Source organism: Notolepis coatsorum, assembly GCF_963971535.1.
Source record: "Notolepis coatsorum genome assembly, chromosome: 16".
Taxonomy (NCBI): domain Eukaryota; kingdom Metazoa; phylum Chordata; class Actinopteri; order Aulopiformes; family Paralepididae; genus Notolepis; species Notolepis coatsorum.
In genome coordinates this window covers 86,354,785-86,378,687 of record NC_140180.1, presented here as the reverse complement: position 1 = coordinate 86,378,687, position 23,903 = coordinate 86,354,785, and the positions used below count along the sequence as shown (strand labels likewise).

The 23,903-nt window shown below is 43.8% G+C and overlaps 1 protein-coding gene across 1 annotated transcript in view; it reads left to right on the top strand.

The window, feature by feature from the left end:
• The window catches only part of slc26a2 (solute carrier family 26 member 2), a 52,485-nt gene extending 41,284 nt beyond the window's left edge, over positions 1-11,201 (top strand). The window contains 5 exon segments of the mRNA XM_084331595.1: positions 1,675-2,311; positions 4,527-4,817; positions 6,585-7,033; positions 7,882-7,895; positions 7,898-11,201. Of these exon segments, the coding sequence (XP_084187721.1) occupies positions 1,691-2,311; positions 4,527-4,817; positions 6,585-7,033; positions 7,882-7,895; positions 7,898-8,715 (2,193 nt within the window). The 5' untranslated portion in view covers positions 1,675-1,690 and the 3' untranslated portion in view covers positions 8,716-11,201.
• Positions 11,202-23,903: the final 12,702 nt, after the last annotated feature.

Sequence of the window (23,903 nt, the reverse complement as noted above, 5' to 3'; positions counted from 1 at the left end):
ATGATTGTGGACTTCAGGAGGTCGGGGGTCAAGGAGGACTACAGCCCCCTCAGCATCGACGGGGCACCGGTTGAGAGAGTGAACAGTTTCAAGTACCTCGGAGCCCACATATCCGAGGATTTGACATGGACCACACACATTGACAGTGTTGTGAAGAAGGCACGACAACGCCTCTACTTCCTCAGGCGCCTAAGGAAGTTCCAAGTCAGTCAGAAGATCCTTAGGAACTTCTACTCATGTACAATAGAGAGCATCCTGACTGGCAACATCACCTCCTGGTTTGGGAATAGCACTGCACAAGACCGTAGCAGACTACAAAGAGTGACACGTTCAGCCGAACGCACAATTGGAGGGGGGCTTCCCACCCTCCAGAACATTTACAACAAGCGGTGCAAGGGGAAGGCTAAGAGAATTATTAAGGACTCGAGCCACCCGAACAACTGCCTCTTTGAACTGCTGCGGTCAGGCAAGCGATACCGGAGTCTTAAGGCGAGCACAGAAAGACTCAGAAGAAGCTTCTATCCCCAGGCCATCAGGCTGCTAAACGAACAATAAACACTATGCAACAACCATCAAATGCACACAGCACACACACCCACACGCACACACTCACTTAAACAAACAACACACTGCAGCACCCACTCTCCACACTTTAGATCACACAAACACACTTTATATTTATTGATAAAGGATTTGCACTACAACTTGTACACCTACTGTAAATTGTACCTAAATTGCACCTCATCCTATTTCTGCCTTGCACTATATAGTATTGTATATTAGTACACTACACAGTATTGTATTATATGGTAACTCAGTTACGTCTATTCTGCATCGAACATTGTACATATGTCTATACTGAACACTGTGACCTCATTTTTTTACTTCTAATTTACATGCTATACTATGTTATTTTATTTCATACTTATCTTGTCTTGCACAGTCTCTGGAGCGTAACAGTAAGAAGCATTTTGTATAAAAGTATTCTGTACTTCTGTATGACAACTATTAAAGAAACTTGAAACTTGCCCACTGCGCCACTTAGCCGCCCTTAGCCAATGAAATTCTGAAAATAATTGACATCTTACTTGATTGGGTTTTCTGAGGCCGAGAAGCAGTAAAAGTGGTATAAGCGTACCATATGCAAGAGAATGAACATGTGCCTCTCTCTCCGGAGCACAAGTTGCGCTGATCTGTTGTTGCGCTGATCTGTGTTGATCTGTTGTGTGAGAAGGGGGTGAGAAGGGGTGGGGGTGGTATATGACGAGATTAGTGGGGGAGGGGGAGAGGGGACTTAGGTACTGTAGCGTTGACTCTTCTCACTCCTTTTTGGAAAAACGCCTAAACATACCATTGCATAAAGATGTGTAAAACACAAAAATGTTTGGACATGTTCTAGGTAAGACTTCAGGCTATGGCCCCAGCAGTGTTTTCAACTAATAACTATAGAGTAGATAGATCTGCAGGCATCTGTTTGCAAAATAAAAATGTCAGTGTGTTCAAACCTCTAACTCTATGACAATAGCACTCAGAGTGATTCTCAGAGTGCATCTGCTACAAATGGTTCCCGAATAGCATCCCAATTTACGTTCAGTATGCAATCGAATCGTTTCATGCCAAATTTGCAGGACTGTTCAGAGGTTAATCTAAGGTTTCTTTCTCCTGGGTTAACAGGTAACGGGGCTCGATCATGACTTCAGGGGAGGACTGCTGTACGGCAGCGGCAGCAGAGGAGGAAGAAGAAGGAGTAGAGAGTGACCATCATCATCCTCTCATTCTGGAGAGAGCGGAGAAAGAAGAAGAAAACTGGAAAAGCGCTGTATCCCATCAAGTGAAAAAACACTGTTCCTGTACGAAAGAAAAGGCCAAAAACAAAATCCTAGGCTTCGTCCCCATTATAAAATGGCTGCCACGCTACCAGCTCAGAGACTGGATCCTGGGTGACCTCATGTCAGGACTGATAGTGGGAATCTTATTGGTCCCCCAGTCTATAGCCTACTCCTTATTGGCTGGCCAGGACCCCATATATGGTCTTTACACCTCCTTCTTCGCCTCCATTATATACGCCCTCTTGGGCACCTCCAGGCACATCTCAGTGGGTATATTTGGGGTTCTGTGTCTGCTAGTGGGCCAGGTTGTGGATAGGGAGCTGGCCGTGGCAGGATACCTCACAGAGGATAGTAGCGGTGGTAACGATACCGCCGCCCTGCTGGTTGGCATGGGGAAGGACGGTGCTTTGATGGAGTGTGATAAGAGCTGCTATGCCATCGTGGTGGGAGCCACAGTCACCTTCACTGCTGGGGTCTACCAGGTAAGACTAGTCTCACTAGTTACTAGTTAAACCCCTCACGGTCGACGGTTTGGGCTTAAATAGTCTAAGAATATGTTAGTGAATTTTTATATATATATATACTTTTCAAAGTAATTTCTTGAAATGCAATGCTTTTTGTGCTTTGGCATTATTGCACATGGGGAAACAAACGTTATCAATTAATCGATTAGTCGAAAAAATCCTTGAATATTATTTTGACATAAAGAACACAGCAATATTTTGGGAAATTAGCTTACTGTCTTCTCCAGAGAGAGACAAGAAGATAGATACCAGTTGCCTCTCTGTGCTTTCAGTAGAAAGCTATCTGGCTGCATGTTAGCCTAGCTTAGCACAATGAATGGAAGCGGACATGGCCGGTTAGCCTAGGCATTGTCCAACTAACACCTCTCCCGAAGGCTAACTGGCCATGTCTGCTTCCATTCATTGTGCTAAGCTAGGCTAACATGCAGCCAGATAGCTTTCTACTGAACGCACAGAGATACAACTGGTATCTATCTTCTTGTCTCTCTCTGGAGAAGACGGTAAGCTAATTTACCCAAAACATAATGTTGGTGTGTTCCTTTTAAGAGCGTCTTCAGTCGAGGACAGTGGTATGTATACATATTTAGTAGTTACTAAGCTCTGTGTAATGACTAGTGTGAGTGGTGCAACCCATTCGAATTTAGTAGTGACAAAATCTCAATTTGGTAAAGATTTATATTAGAACTAGTGATCGTTTGCTTAGTAAGATGTGGTGCAACCGACTCCAGGTCCTACGACATGGAATGTCATATCACGACTGCAATATCTGTAAAAATAATCGCAATATGATGTCTGACAAGCCACAGTGCATTTTCCCTGTTTACCAGTAATTCTGTCCCTTTCACCAAAGGATTTTATGTTTTGTTAACGTTCAAATATTTTGAAGGTGAATTGCTAACCCTAAATTACCGGATGTTGCAGAGAATGCACCGACGCTGGTGATGTCGGGTGACCTGATCTGCAATGCTAAGCTCGTTTTGGCTAGCAGTTTTTCCAAATCCCCTTACATTTTTTAATCCCCTGCCTTATCAGAGAGAAAAATGTATATTAGAAGGCTTTGTTTCACAGGACCGTAGCCTGCATGAACCACAGACGAAGTTAGGACTTAGGAGCGATCTATTAATTGTCCATTAATTTTCCTATAACTGCAGCAAAGACTCTGGACTCGGGAGAAGCCAGAGAGGTCTACTGTAACTTTATTGTAATGTGAGAGGTCTATTTTAACTATTGTAACATGAGAGATTTTCTGTAACCTTATTGTAACGTGATGGGTCTATTGTGACTTTATTGTAACATGAGAGGTCTATTGTAACGTGAGAGGTCTATTGTGACTTTATTGTAACATGGCAGGGGTATTGTGACTTTATTGTAACATGAGAGGTCTATTGTGACTTTATTGTAACATGGCAGGTCTATTGTGACTTTATTGTAACATGAGCGGTCTATTGTGACTTTATTGTAACATGGCAGGTCTATTGTGACTTTATTGTAACATGGCAGGTCTATTGTGACTTTATTGTAACATGGCAGGTCTATTGTGACTTTATTGTAACATGGCAGGTCTATTTTGACTTTATTGTAACATGGCAGGTCTATTGTGACTTTATTGTAACATGGCAGGTCTATTGTGACTTTATTGTAACATGGCAGGTCTATTGTGACTTTATTGTAACATGGCAGGTCTATTGTGACTTTATTGTAACATGGCAGGTCTATTGTGACTTTATTGTAACATGGCAGGGGGGCAATGCAGCCGAGCACAGAACATGATGGTAAACTTTATGATCCGATGATCACATGCCCTCCTCTCACACGGGATGAAGGGTTTCAGGTTAGACATCTGTGAAATGCCCCTTTAAGCTCTTTCCTGCACTCTCTCTCCGTTATCTTTCTGCCTTAAACATACTTTCTTCTTTCTGTGTCTCTCTGTCCTCCCCCCCCCCCCATTCCTCTCTTTACCTCCCATTTCTCTCATCCTCCTGTCTTCCTCTCCTCCTCCTCCTCCTCCTCCTGTCTTCCTCTCCTCCTCCTCCTCCTCCTCCTCCTGTCTTCCTCTCCTCCTCCTGTCTTCCTCTCCTCCTCCTCCTCCTCCTCCTGTCTTCCTCTCCTCCTCCTCCTCCTCCTCCTCCTCCTCCTCCTCCTCCTCCTCCTCCTCCTGTCTTCCTCTCCCCAGGTTCTGATGGGCCTCCTCCAGGTGGGGTTCGTCTCCGTCTACCTCTCGGACTCCCTTCTCAGCGGCTTCGCCACAGGGGCCTCTTTGACCATCCTCACCTCCCAGCTCAAGTACCTGCTGGGCCTGAAGATACCACGGCCCCAGGGCTGGTTCACCCTGGGCAAGACCTGGTTCAGCCTCCTCGCCAACCTGGGGAACACCAACCTCTGTGACCTGGTCACCAGCCTGCTGTGTCTGCTGGTGCTGCTACCTGCCAAGGAATTCAACGATCGCTTCAAGGCCAACCTGAAGGTAAAGGGAGTGAACGGAATGGAATGTGAGCCTATAATCACAAAGCTTTCCACAGTAGGAGCACTGATCTGGGGTCGGTGACGAGAATCCCTCGTCTCCGTGACCTTATTCAAACAGATTTGCAGCTCACTCTGAATCAGTGCTCCAACTCTGAGGGGGAAAAAGGGTGGGCGTCAGACGATGCCAGTCAAAGGTTGCCACTCCTACTAAACACACACAAGGATGGGAGGGCTGAGCCGTTACTCCTGGTTACCTCATTACCTGGCAAGAGAGAGTGGGACGCTGATTGAGAGACGATCAAGGTATCGGGGAAACTCCATTGTTGTAGTTCTTTGAAAAATGTGTGAGGGTAGCTCTCCGTGTCATTATTATATATAGCCAAATTAGCACCTTCTAGGCTTGGGCGGTATCATTTTTTTCATACCGTCATACTCTGCTGACATAATACCCCGGTATACGGTATATGACGGTATGACTTTCATTTTCATCAGCGGGGGGGGGGGGGGGGGGGGGGGGCTAACAATATACACGTTATCACCATACATAACGTTTATATTGAAACACGTTGAGATTATGGCCGTTCTTTCAACCTGAAAGTGCACTTTCTTCAACCTCGAAGTAAACAAATCACAGAATGGTAGCCAGTTAGTAGGTATCAACGTGAGCTCCCGGGACGGTAGCTAGTTAGTTAGCACCATCCAGGTATCAACGTGAGCTCCCGGGACGGTAGCTAGTTACTTAGCACCATCCAGGTATCAACGTGAGCTCCCAGGACGGTAGCTAGTTAGTTAGCACCATCCAGGTATCAACGTGAGCTCCCGGGACGGTAGCTAGTTAGTTAGCACCATCCAGGTATCAACGTGAGCTCCCGGGACGGTAGCCAGTTACCCCGCACCATCCAGGTACTACTATAACGTTAGCTCCCAGTCCCAGAACGATAGCCACGTAACCCTCTGCTTGCGCGTGCTGTGCAGTGCACTACAATCAACTCAGTGTAATAGCGTGACGTCACAGTATTGAGAATCATACCGGCGGGATCTCGAAATACCCTGGTATACCGTAATACCGTCATACCGCCCAAGCCTAGCACAGATATTTTACGAGCAGAGATTATTCCGGCCAGCCACATAGAGAATGAATTATGCCTCAATCTTGTAAGTGAGTTTAATGTTGCTATGTGGTGGAATTACCCTTTTAAGCATTTAAGAAGTGGTGTCTGTCTCTAACTACACACCCTCAAGACCCCTCCGCTCCACATCTTCTAGCCGCCTCAGACCCACTCCTATCTGAGCTCGGGGGGGGTCACCACAAAGAGAAGCTGGCTATTCTGTCCTTGCTCCACATTGGTGGAACGAACTTCCCACCACAGTCAGGACAGCCGAAACCAGACAAATTGTCCACCGTCAACTAAAAACACACTTGATAATATCTTAAATGGAAAAAAAGAAAAAAATCTTACTCTCTTTTAATATCATGCACTTTGCCACAAAATAATCTTCCTTGCCTGTATTACTACCTACTATGCTAATATGTCTCTACTACTATGCACTCAAGGCTGTAGCACTCACGTTTCAACACTGTTTGATGAACATTGTTACTCAGCTGAAAGAGTTGTACCCTTCCTGCTGACCTGTTGTATAGAACGTGTAAGTCGCTTTGGACAAAAGCATCAGCTAAATGTAAATGTACTCAAGCAGTGAAACGGCTGTAAAAGACACCTTTTACAATAAAGGTCCATTTGTAACCGTCTCCTACGTTCTTACTCAGGCTCCCATCCCCTTTGAACTCTTCGTGGTGATCATCGCCACCCTCGCCTCTCACTTCGGCCACTTCAACACCACGTACCTCTCCGACGTGGCGGGGGCCATCCCCACCGGCTTCCTCCCGCCCCAGATGCCCGCCTGGTCCCTCATCCCCAGAGTGGCGGTCGACGCCTTCTCCATCGCCATCGTGGGCTTCGCCATCACCGTCTCGCTGTCCGAGATGTTCGCCAAGAAGCACGGCTACGTGGTGGACCCCAACCAGGAGATGTACGCCATAGGCTTCTGCAACATCCTGCCGGCGTTCTTCCGGTGCTTCACGACGAGCGCGGCGCTCACCAAGACCCTGGTGAAGGAGTCGACGGGCTGCCAGACGCAGGTCTCGGGCCTCGTCTCGGCTCTGGTGCTGCTGCTGGTGCTGCTGGTCATCGCGCCGCTGTTCTACTCGCTGCAGAAGTAAGTCTTGAAAGGGTTTCGCCGGCTTTCCGAGAGGCTCAGGTGGACGAGCCGCAAAGGGGTGGGCTCATAATATTCCCCAAAAGTACCCAACATTGGAACCCATCCCGAAGCACAAGGGGCGTACGAAATGGCTCATTCAAATGGCGTATGAATAAGTAAAGATGCCAAACTATTTTGCACACTATTTTGAGGGTTAAAGAGGGAGGCGGGAAGAAACACCATGTGCACAGACTTGTGTGGGCTGCCTGAGAGTTTAATATGCAACCTGTCCTCGTTCTTTATCTTGTCTTGCATAGATAGGAACAATAGGCTTCAAGGATAAACACAGGCATAAACCCAGATGAAACAAATGCCATGTCCGAGTTGGTGCTTCAGGGTTCCTGTGAGGTATTTTATAGAGTCTCGAACGTAATAATCTGAACTTTAGGCCTTAAAAAGGTCTTAAATATGTCCCAAAAATGTATTGGATCAGAAAGTTACTTCTATGTTGCAATAACTTGTCTGTATCATATTTAAATGTGTTTGGGGGGAAATGTTCGGGCTACAAAGTAAGCAGTATGGTAATAGCCTATCACACCCCCCCCCCCCCCCCCCCCCCCCTATTCAAAGTGGTCTTCATCTCTTACATTTTTACTTGTTGAAACCTGCAGGAACCCTGTTGCTTTCTCCATTATAGTCGGTAAGGAAGTAGGTCAGTGGCCATCATTCATCAGTATGCTAACATTTCAAGGGGGATTTCCGACTGAAGGTAGTTTTGAGTCTTTGCCAAAAGTTTAATCATTTGGATGAACTGGTGATAAAAACGTGATTGTATGTTATTGATGTTTTTTATCTTTTGCTCTAAGGTGTGTGTTGGCGGTGATATCGTGGTGAACCTGCGCGGCGCTCTGCGTAAGTTCACCGACGTGCCCCGCATGTGGCGCGTCAACCGCGTGGACGCGTCCATCTGGCTCGTCACCATGGCGACCTCTGCACTGGTCAACACAGAGCTGGGCCTCTTAGTCGGAGTCCTCGTGTCGGCCTTCTGCGTCCTTGGCCGAACCCAGCGGGCCCAGGCCCTGGAACTGGGTCACGCCGGCGCCAGAGAGCTCTACGAGGACGTGGCGTCTTACCAGGGGCTCCGAACGCAGCCCGGCGTGGCCGTCTTCCGCTACGAGGCACCTATATACTACGCCAACCAGAGGCTGTTCAAGGCCTCACTCTACCGCCGTCTGGGGCTCGACCCGGTGAAGGAGAAAGCCCGGCGCAGGAAGCTGGAGAAGAAGAAGGCAATGCGGGACGAAGTGGGGGCCGCGAGGAAGGAGGAGCAGGGCGTCGCGGGTAAGGAGGGCGAGACGGAGGTGGCCGTGACTAAAGGTTTGATGCCGGAGCAGAAAGGTCCCGGCAGCTTCCACAGCGTGGTGATGGACTGCAGCGCCGTGTTGTTCCTAGACACCGCCGGAGTGAACGCCCTGAAAGAAGTGAGGAAGGACTATAAGGAACTAGGGGTCAAGGTGTTACTGGCCCAGTGCAATACCTCAGTCAGGGACTCTCTGGAAAGAGGAGGATACTTCCCCGAAGTTAAAGTAAAGGAAGAAGAAGGGGGAGAGAGAGAAATGGTGTTCTTCACCATCACCGATGCCGTCCGCTATGCCCAAAGCCTCGCCACTCCCAACGGAGACTGTGACACTTACTGTTGAGAAGTACTGTATTTATCTATATATCTTACGTATTTTTTTTACATATACATATTTATATCTCTCCTTATCCAGAAACACGTCCGATGTAAAGAGCAATATTTTGTGTTTTGGTATCACGTTAACACTTTTAGCATGTGGCATTAGGAAGAGTTCATCAACAGTCATCCACCGATAGTCGCTGCCTAGGCAATCCGGCATCACCACGATTTCTTTAATTTTGAAAACCAGGTTTAAAAGTCGTTCTTCCACCGAGGGCCGTCGATATTAACGTGTACATTTTTTTTCGATTTAATTTTAAAAGCCTTTTTGAACCAACGCCTCCGATAGCTTTTGACATCTAACTGTGGTGTCTAGTGTGTTTATGTTTATTCTCAGGGTGACTTATGTCGGACAGGTTGACTGTTTATGAACTCAAAGAGTTGTTGCTAAAAGAATTATTCAATTTGACTAAAGAGCTAAAGAATATCACTTTTTAAAAGGGTAAATGCCACTCAATGAGAATTTGGATATGTTATACTTATGACCTAAGCCGGCACAATCAGGATTTGTGAACTTGACATTTATTGCGAAGAAACATACAGAGAATGATTTCATACCATGTAAGACCTGGAGTTGCCTCATTGGTAATGAATAGACAACTGCCCGTTGGACAGCATTACAGATTCTACATTTTAACTGTTATAGATATATAAAAAAAAAATTATATATAGGAATTGGCGGTCTTGATTATGAATTTATAATTTTAAAGCTTTTGTACCTAATTGGATAAATGTGCAGCTAGTCGAGAGGTGCCTGTTAATCTGCTCCCTTTTTCAAAAAGAAAATGGCAGCCTGCTTGCTCGATAACTTTCTCTTTTTCAACCTAAAGTTGAACCTAAAATATGTTTCTGACAACATTTTACGCGAGAAATAGGATATACTGTATACAGGATATCGATTCATATTTGATCTGCAATGCCTAGTTTGACAATTTCATCTGAACTTGGTGAACTCAAAATAGACTATGATAATTATCATACCCTGTAAGCACACCATTGTTTTGGTCTGACATGCTGGTGCTCTAGAGTGACATCTAGTGGCTGAATGTTATCTATAGCACATTAACGTCCAAGTATGGTGTTTTATACATTGTTATCACAGTATCATCAGTTCCAAACCAGGAAAATGTGCCCCGATGACCAGAATGTAAACTTGATTTGAATATTGTAGCAGCCCTTTGTCCCCATTAATTCCCTATGAACCTGAACATGGGTGTGTCCTTTCTCGTTTCAGACGATAGGAGACCATAATGAACATTTCCTAAAGCACAAATCACTAATAATTTAACTAACCATCTCTTAGAGCATAGGAATAACATTTCAGAGCTGACATTGAGTGGCGCCCCTCTTATCAAGTATGGTATATTTGTAGCCTCCAAGCTGTGCCTTCTATCTGTGCCTTAAGAGATTATCCTGTATGTTTTCTGTACTGCTGTGTGTGTGCTGTTAAACTTTGCAGGTCCTTTGACATATGAATGTCAGTCATGTTCCACTGTTGCAGTGATAGATTGAGCTTTTTGAGGTTTTTTTCCCAGTTAAAATGACATGTTCCCCCTCTTTCAGACAACACCGTCAACTACGGACCAAAAACACCTTTTTGCCCTTTCATCTATAAATCTAGCTCCGTCGGGTGTTGGTCCTCGGCATGTGCGTAATACGCTGGAGCTGTGTCACTGATTAAGCACCCAGATAGGCCTATCTCTGCGTGCTACTAATGTCACTTTGTTATTGCTGCTCAGCAAACATGCAACTGTCAAGCTTTAGCGATGGATGGCTTCAAAGTTCAAATTTGAGGTGAGTGTTGGGACGCTGTCTGCCGTGTTGCTTTTGTCACATACTACAGTAATTGGATCATGGGAGTTGGATCCTGTGCCAAATGGAATGTTCTGGATGTTAAAAGACTTTGTTTTTTAGAGGTTGTTAATTGAAGCACCGGCTCTAGTTGATATACATTTTCTATACGATAGCATTCTAAAAAGACCCGCGTTTATTTCCTGTTGCCGTGGTTGCCGATGCAATAAATGACTGGGGGGAAACAATTGGGTCCAAACTGTTGCCTAGCAACAGCATTCCAGTGAAACTGTATATTGGGTTTTATTACATGGCGTTTTCACATTCGCCGAAATGCTTGCTTGTGATTGGTCAATAGCGCTCGTCAGAGGTCCGATATTACTCGATAACTGACCTCTGCCGAACAATAATGACCGCTGTGCGCAGCTGTTCGCAATCAAGGCCACTGACACACTGCATCAGTGCAGCCAATCAGACTCACCTGCCGGCTGCACTGACAGCGGAGTGTGTGTGACGATGACAGCGGAGCCAGAACAGAACTGAGTCTGCATTTGATCTCGTCTTGTCGATGTAAAATGAATTAGGTATATTGTTAGTAAGTTAGCCATGTAATAAGCGGGATAATGTATAGCTATACTCGATCATTGTCGCAAAATAATTGACTTTCACTGACGTTTAAAACACCTCGGCGCTGCGCCTCGGTATTTTAAACTCCGTGTCGGTCAATTATTTTGCGACAATGACCTCGTAGCTATACATTATCCCTTACATACAAAGGTGTGTGTGTTTGTTTGTACGTACGTATGTATGTGCATGTGTACAATGTTTACTCTGCTTTGACATGACATGGTGACAGGGCTTTGATTACTAGTCGGTCATGTGAATGTGTGTATTCTGAATGCTTTAGCTGGAAGTGAATTATTATTATTTTTGAAATCAAAGTTGATATTTCTCAGGCAAATCTTTTACGGAATAGCCTATTATTACTTCAAAAAGAAGTAGCCTAATATGAAAATATGCCCACGGAGTGACGGGACCCTGTTCCAAAGAGAATGAACACAGCGGTTTTAGGTGTGAATATGTTTGAGTTTTTTTGGTAAGAAGTGTGACCACAGTAAGTTATTGAATGACTGAAGCCTAGTTTGTGCAATCCCTGTCCCAACTGGAGTGGTATTTTTTTTTAATCCGAGGGATCCCTGTCCCAACTGGAGTGGTATTTTTTTGAATCCGAGGGATCCCTGTCCCAACTGGAGTGGTATTTCTTTGAATCCGAGGGATCCCTCTCCCAACTGGAGTGGTATTTCTTTGACTCCGAGGGATCCCTGTCCCAACTGGAGTGGTATTTCTTTGAATCCGAGGGATGTTTGATTTAGCCGAGTCTGCACAAGACAGATTGTATTGGAACCTATGGGGACGTTGTGTTCACTTTGGTGTGTGAACCACCAAGACATTTCCTTTGGTCTTTCCCACTCAGGATTACTTGTAATGATGACCATCACAGTGTAATGGCTCTGAGCCAGACTGCTGAGGGCTATACTGTAGAGTTCCCAGTTAAATGCAGTTACCCATAGGTAGGGAGAACTAAGCTAAAGGTTTAGGTGGAATCAAATCACACAAGAAAAGACGAACGTACAGTAATTATTTAATGACGACTAAAAAAAACTTGACCTAAAAAAAACTTGACCTAAACTTCTAAACTTGACCAAGAAAAACGTAATGTATCAAACATCTGGAACTTTAGATTTGCAATGCAGGGGATGCTGTGATTTTATATATTTTTTTATTTATTAGCCTATTATATTGCTGCTGACATAAAGCCATACACTTTCATGTGTACAGTATAGCTGCTTCTAAACGAAGCCGTCAATCTGAAAGTATGCTGGCTAAGGGCCTTGTTTTGATGCAGTAAAACATTATTCAGCTGCTTGTAGCATAGAGAGACCTACATCTGTTAGCCAGAGACATTGATTGAAATGTGTCTCTAATATTTATATGCAGATGATAAATGATGACAATCAAATGATAAGGGAAATAATCTAATGCTGTAAAATCAAGGTGCAGTCTGTTCAAACTGACTTTAAAATGCTAATGAAAGTAGCATTCGCTTTTGAGTCGTTTGTATCAGCGATTGTATCTGTTTCCCTTAAGGAGTGCCTTTCCAAATACTACCTTTCTTTTCTTTCCTTTTTTTTTAAATTGTTTTTTAAAGGTGTATGACCTGATGTATTTGGCAAATAAATGTATTTACTTCTATCTGTTTCCTGTGCTTTTTGTGTTTTAACTGCTTATCTAGGTCCAGACCTGGGCTAAAATCCTCGTATTAGTCCCTGTGAGGGACCAAACAGCTTAGACACGAGGAGTCGTAGGTAGAGTGCTCAAAGGGAGGTTTATTTTACCAAAAATATAAACACAGGGAACAAAAAACCACAAAAAAGTGCAACAATAAGAAATAACCATCATCAAAAACTATACAAAGCTGTTCTTAGGCCCAGCAGAACTTGGGTCAACTTAAACAGAACAAACTCAAAATACATAACACAATATCAACTGAACCAAACAAAACTGACCTCCAGACTGAGACGAGAGGGATGTATTTATACCGGTTCAGAGATTTTATTTGCCATGTATGGACAAATCCACATTGGAATACAGGTACAGAGCAAACACTGTGTGTCTACAACTAATCCAATACAGGAGCAGAGTAGAAACGGTATGTAAACACAATGTAAAAACACAGACGGTATAAAAGGACAAATGCTGAAGTTGATATCAACATCCCCTAAAGTGCATATCATAGTAAAGTGCATAATGCATAGAGGCACAATTTACAGTAAAAGTGCATAGCTATACATTATCCCTTACATACAAAGGTGTGTGTGTTTGTTTGTACGTACGTATGCATGTGCGTGTGTACAATGTTTACTCTGCTTTGACATGACATGGTGACAGGGCTTTGATTACTAGTCGGTCATGTGAATGTGTGTATTCTGAATGCTTTAGCTGGAAGTGAATTATTATTATTTTTTAAATCAAAGTTGATATTTCTCAGGCAAATCTTTTACGGAATAGCCTATTATTACTTCAAAAAGAAGTAGCCTAATATGAAAATATGCCCACGGGACCCTGTTCCAAAGAGAATGAACACAGCGGTTTTAGGTGTGAATATGTTTGAGTTTTTTTGGTAAGAAGTGTGACCACAGTAAGTTATTGAATGACTGAAGCCTAGTTTGTGCAATCCCTGTCCCAACTGGAGTGGTATTTTTCTTGAATCCGAGGGATCCCTGTCCCAACTGGAGTGGTATTTTTTTGAATCCGAAACAGAACAAACTCAAAATACATAACACAATATCAACTGAACCAAACAAAACTGACCTCCAGACTGAGACGAGAGGGATGTATTTATACCGGTTCAGAGATTTTATTTGCCATGTATGGACAAATCCACATTGGAATACAGGTACAGAGCAAACACTGTGTGTCTACAACTAATCCAATACAGGAGCAGAGTAGAAACGGTATGTAAACACAATGTAAAAACACAGACGGTATAAAAGGACAAATGCTGAAGTTGATATCAACATCCCCTAAAGTGCATATCATAGTAAAGTGCATAATGCATAGAGGCACAATTTACAGTAAAAGTGCATAATCAAAGTGTGTGATGCACAGACACACAGAAACAGTACTTCAAGTTTCAAGTTTCAAGTTTCTTTAATAGTTGTCATACAGAAGTACAGAATACTTTTGTACAAAATGCTTCTTACTGTTGCGCTCCAGAGACTGTGCATGACAAGATAAGTATGAAATAAAAACATAGTAAAAATTAGAAGAAAAAAAAAGAGGTCACAGTGTTCAGTTTAGACATATGTACAATGTTCGTAGACGTAGTTACCATACAATATACAATACTGTGCAGTGTACTAATATACAATACTATATAGTGCAAGGCATAAATGGACGAGGTGCAGTTTAGGTACAATTCACAGTAGGTGTACGAGTTGTAGTGCAAATCCTTTATCAATAAATATAAAGTGTAAGTGTGTTTGTGTGATCTAAAGTGTGGAGAGTGGGTGCTGCAGTGTGTTGTTTGTTTGAGTGAGTGTGTGTGTGCGTGTGGGTGTGTGTGCTGTGTGCATTTGATGGTTGTTGCATAGTGATTATTGTTCGTTTAGCGATTATTGTTCGTTTAGCAGCCTGATGGCCTGGGGATAGAAGCTCCTTCTGAGTCTTTCTGTGCTCGCCATAAGACTCCGGTATCGCTTGCCTGACGGCAGCAGTTCAAAGAGGCAGTTGTTCGGGTGGCTCGAGTCCTTAATAATTCTCTTAGCCTTCCCCTTGCACCGCTTGTTGTAAATGTTCTGGAGGGTGGGAAGCCCCCCTCTAATTGTGCGTTCGGCTGAACGTGTCACTCTTTGTAGTCTGCTACGGTCTTGTGCAGTGCTATTCCCAAACCAGGAGGTGATGTTGCCGGTCAGGATGCTCTCTATTGTACATGAGTAGAAGTTCCTAAGGATCTTCTGACTGACTTGGAACTTCCTTAGGCGCCTGAGGAAGTAGAGGCGTTGTCGTGCCTTCTTCACAACACTGTCAATGTGTGTGGTCCATGTCAAGTCCTCGGATATGTGGGCTCCGAGGTACTTGAAACTGTTCACTCTCTCAACTGGTGCCCCGTCGATGCTGAGGGGGCTGTAGTCCTTGGTTCCACAACCTGACTAATAACACACCAAAACAAAATAGGATAATATACAAATCTAGCCTTTGGAGTTATTCAGGCTGCGCACAGCACTGGGGAATAAACTCTTAGTAAACCGAGAGGTAGAGCATGTGATAGAGCGGTAGCGTCTGCCCGAGGGGAGGGGGACAAAGAGGCCTGCGGCTGGGTGACCAGAGGGGTCGTTGTTAATGCCAGAGGCACGGGAAAGCAGCCTGGCACCATAGATCTCTTCTAGAGTTGGCAGAGCAGGCTAACCCTGATTGTCTTGCGTGCGAGACGCACAATTCTGTTCAGAGATTTCTTCTCCTGGTCTGTAATGTTACCAAACCATATAGTACAGGAGGAAGTAAGAACGCTCTCAATCACACAGCGATATAAGTTGTGTAGAATCACCCTGTTATTTGTGAACTCTTTTAGTTTCCTAAGAAAGAAAAGACGTTGCTGGGACTTTTTAACAATGGTTCTGGTATTGGAGTGCCAGCTCAGGTCATTTGAAATAGTGACCCCAAGAAATGTAAAACGGGAGATGGGGAGATGGGATACCTTGCTACGTCTAAAATCGATGACTAGCTCCTTCGTTTTGGAAGCATTCAGGGTGAGGTTATTGGTCTCACTCCACCTAACTAGGTTCTGCACCTCTGATCTGTAAAATTACTCGTCATTTGAGTTTATACGCCCAATGACCGTAGTATCATCAGCGTACTTTACTATCAGATTGTTATCATAGGAAGCAGTACAGTCATGAGTGCAGAGAGAGAACAGTAAGGGGCTGAGAATGCAGCCAAGTTGTGGCGAACCAGTACTTAAAACAAGTTCATCAGACATATTGTTTCCAATCCTTGAGGTTGACCAAACCAATACAGACACATGGGGAAAGACAAATCCTCAATAATAAATTACATTAACCTTAATCACCTATAATTTACAATTAACAGTTGAGTTGAAATACTATGCATTTATGTAAAGTTACAATAACTAAGTCAAGCTAAAACATACATAAATCAAATCAAATGTATTTGTAAGGCCCGACAACACATGTTAATGTCCCCATGGGCCGGACACGTCTTCTTTAAACAAGTCAAGAAGAAACATAACAATAAGGCAAGAACAAAACAAGAACACCATAAGGTCCAACAAATTTAAAATAAATGCAAAATAAATGAATGAATGCAAACATTCCCAGACATACCCCACGCGAAGGTAAGGAAAAACTCACTAAAACCTAGCAATAGGAAAAAATGCACCACAGGCAGTGTGGAGGTGAGAAACCTTAGAAGGGCCATTCAAGGGGGGATCTCCCTTCTTAGATGTCGGTGATAGTAGTGTTGCAGACGGACAGTTGGTAAGCATGCACTCATGTGTGTAGTGAAACACAGATGAGTGCATGCAATAGCAACTGAACATTTTGAAAAATGTAAGATAGAGCTGATAGCAACTGAACATTTTGAAAGATTAAAGATAGAGCTGATAGCGGATCTATTTGAGGCACAGGAGCGGTGCAAAGAGGGTTGCGTCCTCCCCGTCTTAATCACGGGACGTTCAACACTCCGATCATCGCTCCGAGACAGCCGGAGACAGGGAGATAGGGGGCGGCGCAGAGAGGGTCGCAACCTCCCCGTCATCATCGCGGGACGTCCAGCACTCCGGTCATCACTACGAGACAGCCGGAGACAGGAGGGCACGCAGCGAGGGTCGCATCCTCCCGGTCTTCATTACGGGACGTCCGACACTCCGGTCATCACTCCGGGACAGCAACTCACAGGGAGACGGGACAGGCGTTAGACAGCTCGCGTGATTGTAATGGGCGGACATAGCAATAGATACAAGTGGTAAGCATATATGTGAATAGAATAGATATATGAAGTAAGCATATTATGTGAATAGAATAGAAGTACTTAACCCAGCAATGAAACCACGTTGCCAGACCACAACCCATGTTGACAGACCACGGACAGAAGACGGTAAGAAGCTGATCCATGGCCTCGGTGGTGCACGTAGAGCAGTCACTGCAATCTTGGCCAAGACCCCGAGACATCCACCACCTTGGTCAGCACTACGAGACAAGCACTCCGAGAGATGGGGATGGCGGTTGGGACAGGGGTTAGAGAGTTCCCATGTTTGTAGTGGGTGGAGATGGAGCAACAGATACATGCAGTGAGCACATGCACACATGGCGACGGCCACGGAAAATTGTGAAATAGAGCAATAGATAGAACCACTGCAAGCGCATGGACACAGGGTGAGATACGAGACAACAGCCCAGGGCCGCACGCCCCGTGGGGGCAGGAGGAGCCACTCAGAAGGTTCAGCACTGCAGGCCAGACAGAAGGCGGCACGAAGCCGTTCCACGGGACCGGCCGAGACAGAGACAGAGGCCAAAAGGATAGACATCCTAACTAAACTAGACCGATTAATCTAAAGGTCAGTCCCCGACCAGGTGAGATCATGGGCCCCGTTCCCCGTACCTGGTTCAACTAAGTCGATCAAGATGTCATTATCCAGCTTCAGTTAACCCGATGTTTGAAGCCGGGATTTTCCTGTTCCTCGAAGGTGGATTCAGTCTCGTTAACTCAAGCCAGACTTGAGACTCAGGATAAGTGCGCGTGCCCGCCTCAGCCGAGAAGGCAGCAAGTGTCGAGAGCAGAGATCCTGATTCTCTAGCGGCATTGATTGATTAATTGATTTAAAACTTTAGTAACATATTGCAGTACGGCTCAATCGCCTCGCCGACAAGTTAAATGCGTTATCTATAGGCTAATTTTAAGTCCCTCATTACCTCAATCAATCAGATTATATTTCTTTAAACTTGCCTGCTGGATTGAATAATCAAATGAGATCTTGCTAGCGAAAATAATTAGTAAAACTGTTATACAGAATAACGATACGGCTCCCTTACCCATTGATTGATGTATGGTCGATCTTTTACTTATCTTCTCTGTGGTGTAACGGGTTCTTCTTTTGACTTTCACGCAGACGACCGGGGTTCGAAACCCAGTCGTCTCCTTCTTTTTGCAATATAGGAATAATTCAATTTGGTGCACGTTGAGAGCTATATAAAGAATGACATCCTCAATGCATGTAGATTTATAATATTTTAACTTAAAACCAGGTTACCTTTGCGTATAATAATTAATATTATATTCAAAAAAATTATATTGGAAACACAGGGTTTCGAACACCGGTCGCTGGGTTGCCAGAATTGAGCACTACCGCTGAGCCACTGTGCCAGATGGGATACATTCATTGTTTATACATTAATGAACGAGAGACCCGTGTTTAGAATATTCTTTATTTTGTTGTTGTTGCACCGAGCGAGCGCCACGGTATATAACGTGCATTATTTAGGACAAAGTGAATTTAGTATCAGCATTTTGGGTCTATTTTACATTTCAAAAGACCCCTCTGGAAGAATGGAGCACAAAAACGTAATTCAGAATGGTATAACGCAGATCCTAGACTGTGGGAATAATTTCAGGAAACGCGCTGTCACTCCTTTGCGGGGGCGTGGCGATGGTTGATCCGGCTAACTTGAACTTAAACCCTGCTTTCGACCAGGCTCAAACTTTTGGATCTGTTGTCATGGTGATTTGGAAAATCCAGGTACGGGGAGCCGGAAAGTCCGGCTTAAGTCAGACTTAACCGAAAGTTATCCGGCTAACTCAGTTATCCAGGTACGGGGAACGGGGCCCAGGGTAGGTTGAAGGAGAGAGAGAAAAGATGGGTCTTAAGCAGGGATTTAAAAGCTTCGACAGAGCAGGCGCCCCTAACGACGGCAGGTAATTTGTTCCACAGGTAGGGAGCGCGGTAGACAAAGGCTCTGTGGCCGGCGGATTTCTTTTTAACCCTAGGAATCGATAGAAGCCCCACATTTTGTGAGCGCAGAGCACGAGCGGGCGAGTATCGGGAGATGAGATCGGATAGATAGAGCGGTGCAAGCCCTTTTAAAATTTTGTAGGTGAGGAGTAGCACTTTAAAGTCAGATCGGGCTTGAATAGGAAGCCAGTGTAGGGCGGACAAAACTGGTGTGATGTGATCAAATTTTCTAGTTCTAGTTAGTATCCGTGCAGCCGCATTTTGCACGAGTTGAAGATTTTTGATGGTTGAATTAGGTAGGCCTGAAAAAAGTGCATTACAGTAGTCTAGACCTGATGAGACAAAAGCATGAATCAGGGTTTCAGCATCAGCCAGAGTTAAATCATAGTAGAACATCATTCTCTAATTATTAAATAGTGTTTACCGACATTAGTGCTGATGTGCGGCAAGTGGTGTGGCCGTCACAGTCCCACATGTTATAATCTCACTTTCTCTCACTCGTTTTCTTTTAACACATTGGGTGCCACGCTCTTTTCTGGCCCCATCTATTCACTGCCACGCTTTAAAAGATAGGAGTCCATCACCTTGTTTGTAGAGCTATAACTATATTCTATATTATAGCTTTTTTTTTTTTTATCCACTTTTTCTCCCATTTCTATTTTTCTCCCATCCCAATTTTCATATCGTCCAATTCAACCCTCCCCTGTCTTCGAACGTTGTTTCTTGCCTCCCACAAGCCGGCTGCAATGTGGACTAAGTCATACATAGCACGAGTCCCCTCCGATACTCGAGTTAACAGCCGTCGCATCTTTTCACTTGCGCGGCTCGATCTTTCAGCGTCGAGGGTCTGGGCTTTGGAGGGGCCCCGCCCCCGTCGCTTCTTGATTCTACTGCGCAGGCGCACCAACCGACCTGTAGGAGTCGCTGTCCACAACGCCCGATCCCCACCCTTCAGTTTCCCTCCCCGTAATACGGCCAATGTGTATTACTGTGGACGACCAGCTAAACTGAAAGCAATGTGGAGAGCGGGGCTCGAACAGGAGGCATCCTGTTCGAGCTCCGTCTCCAGCATTTGTTGCGAGCGCCTTGCCCACTGCGCCACGTAGCTATGGATACAATACTATGGTCATTTGACAGTGACTTTCTTCCGGTCAAGATGCAAAAAAGAGAATTTTTCCATGCATACGTTCGCGCGTTATACCGTGGTGAATATAAGTATGTTTTTAGATCGGTCTGGGGTAATTCCCGAAATGCTGAGGAATAGCCTTATGTGTGTATTATACTATAATCGTTGCCGTTTCTTGCCTGGACCCGCTATTATTCTCAAATCAAATCTATATCATAGGTATTATGTTTCATCATGAATGCATGAAAGGGGGGGGGGGGGTCGTTTTTTTATGCTTCGATCATCACCAACGGCATACGTTGTGGACTAAAGTCGAAGACTTTAAGACGAAAGTCTTTCTCTGGTCTGCATCCCCTTAACAATTGTGTGTATTGAGCTGTACTGTATTGTACCCATTCTGCAATCTGTTAATAAAGTTTTCAATCAATCAATCAATCAATAACGTTACACACACACGTTCAGATCGAGGTGAAGACATGCTTGGATCAACGCAAGATTGATATCATATTACCTTGACTAGGATGTACCCCAAAAAGAATATTCCAATTATCTGACCGCGATTCCAAGTATTGATTCGTGTTGCCAACATAATCCACCACACATCATGCATCGGGAGCATTTGATTCTTCTCAATCCGACCGTTATAACCGCTCCCATTGCACAGGGGGAAAAAACGACCTGGAGACATTAGATCGACGCACAGGCCAAGATACAAGGTTTCAAAGGGTGCTCGATATTGCCGTCTAGCTGGATGCGGCCGGTATTGCACTTTGGCGACCTCAGACCCATTCCCTATGGTAACACCAGGCTCCCTGGATGGATAATGAATAAAAATATCGAAAAAAAGGAAAAACAACCCAGAAACGTATTAACACGTGATTGGCACTCAAAGTGTTAAAGGCCCAATCAGTGAAACAAGCGTAAACAAACGGGATTCCCCACCACCAAAAAGATGATAAACAGAAATGGAGATGTGTTTTCATTATCTAGTGGACTGACTGATGTTTTGATACAAGGTGTTTGCGTTTGTAAACACTAGAGTTGGACAGATCTATATTCTGATTTACAATGAGTTAAAGACATATCTATAATCTGATTTACAATAAGTTAAAGACATCTATATTCTGATTTACAATGAGTTAAAGATGGATCTATATTCTGATTTACAATGAGTTAAAGATGGATCTATATTCTGATTTATAATGAGTTAAATATGGATCTATTTTCTGATTTACAATGAGTTAAAGACTGATCTATATTCTGATTTACAATGAGTTAAAGACATCTATATTCTGATTTAAAATGAGTTAAAGACATCTATATTCTGATTTACAATGAGTTAAAGACCGATCTATATTCTGATTTACAATGAGTTAAAGACCGATCTATATTCTGATTTACAATGAGTTAAAGACATATATATTCTGATTTAAAATGAGTTAAAGACATCTATATTCTGATTTACAATGAGTTAAAAAGACTCATCTATATTCTGATTTAAAATGAGTTAAATACATCTATATTCTGATTTACAATGAGTTAAAAAGACTCATCTATATTCTGATTCAAAATGAGTTCCAAACAGCTTATTTTCCAACTACAGATCAAACTCTTGCAGAATCAATGTGAATATTCCTCATATTGATGTGGTCAGAAAAAAATATATCCCAAATTGTCCTGCTAATGAACGGATTATACTGACTCACTTCTCAGGGCTGTACGTTAACCTTTTTTGCACATATCACTGGTGCTACAGAGGTTGATAGTTTTGTAGCACAGGCCAAAATTCTCCCCATCTTTTAAAGGGTAAATTATTTTACATCTAGCCTAATTTCCTATTACTCAACTGCTGATGTGTTCTATTGGTAAATTTCCCTTTCTTTCCCAACACTTAAATGAACAACAGTTAAATCAAGTGTCACGGCGCGGTCAGATATGCACAAATGTTTTTTACATTCTCATTCAACGACATTCAAAACCACAGAAAACGACCTACACATCACTATTTGCCTTCATAGTTGCAAAGAAATCTGTCTCGCTTGATTGGTCAAAGTTAAAATGATTGTAACTTTGATCTGCAAACTCATGCAAAAAACATATGCCCAATGTGGGAACAGCATAGAAGACTGATAAGCAGTGCAAGGTCCTCAGTACCTACACAATCAGACAGAAGCTACTAATCCTACTACCCCACACTCTAGACCGTTAGAACCTACTGTTCAGTATGATAGACACATTTTATTATACTTGAATATGGTTGTTATGAGCTCCATTAACGCAGTGCACTCCGTCTAGGCACCACCACCGTATTCGTCCTCAAAAACTACCCGTAGCACCGCCCTGTCTCTGCGTTTGGACCAACGGAAATATTAGTAATAATCTTTTAAAGGTGTGTGTCAAAAGACAGAAAGAAAAAAGGCTCGCAATTTGGAATTTTCTATCCTATCTAGGCTGCTCCATGACGAGCAAGGTATCCCCTACATTTTCAAAAACCTAAAGAATGAATGAATGAATTGCTAAGGGGATGCAGACCGGAGAAAGACGTTTGTCTTGTTTACATCAGGGTCGCCCATTTTCAATTCATAGTGACATTTATGACATACACAACATATATCATGACATTTATGACATAGGGACATACATGACATGCAGGTGTATAGGTATACCTATATGACATATATAAGGGATAATGTATGACGAGGTCATTGTGGCAAAATAATTGACCGACACAGAGTTTAGAATACCGAGGCGCCTCGCCGAGGTGTTTTAAACGTCAGTGAAGGTCAATTATTTTGCGACAATGACCGAGTATAGCTATACATTATCCCGCTTATTACATGGCTAACTTACTAACAATATACCTAATTCATTTTACAGCATCGACAAGACGAGATCAAATGCAGACGCAGTTGTTCTGTGGCTCTGTCAGCCCAAATAAAGTGATTGTTATTATCGCCGGCAGCCGGCAGGTGTGTCTGATTGCACTGAAACAGTGTGTGTCAGTGGGCTTGATTGCTCCAGCTGCGGAAAACAATAATCACCGGTGGTTATCGAAAAATAATTCAGCGCTGTCAGGGGCTATTGACCAATCACAATCAAGCATTTCGGCGAATGTTAAAACGCCATGTAATAAAGGTATATAGTACTGTTACATTTGTGACATATACTGTAACTGCCCCCTGGCATGGTTGGTGTAGAAATAATGATGCGGTTATGTTTCGTACAGATGCTTTTTATTTAATTTTCTCTTTTCTTTGCATTTAGCATTGCAGCACTGTAGCACTTTCTTTAGTACGTCTTCGTTGCACCGTGACAACTTATTTCCGCTTTAACCAAGGGGTGTTAATTTCTTAAGTAGTGTGGATAGTATCGCTGTGTGCGCTCCGTAGGTGTTATGGTTTGTTACCAACCCCAACAGCACGGCACAGACAGGTAGTTCAGAGTTAGCCAAAAACCAGGGCGTATTTATTTCCAAAATAACAGGGAAATAGAAAAGACAACAAAAAGCAACAGTGGGGAATGTTCTTGGCGGAGTAGCCTGCGGCTTTGCAGCTCGTCTCGGTGCAGAGACGGCACAGTGGCGTTGCGCCTCTGACTCTGCGGCTCTGCAGCTACTCGAAGATCCAACTCGGGGAGGAACGGAGAGAGAGAGTTGTCAACAAACAAGCCAACGGAATACTAGGCAGTCCAGTCCTCCTTAGCTGAG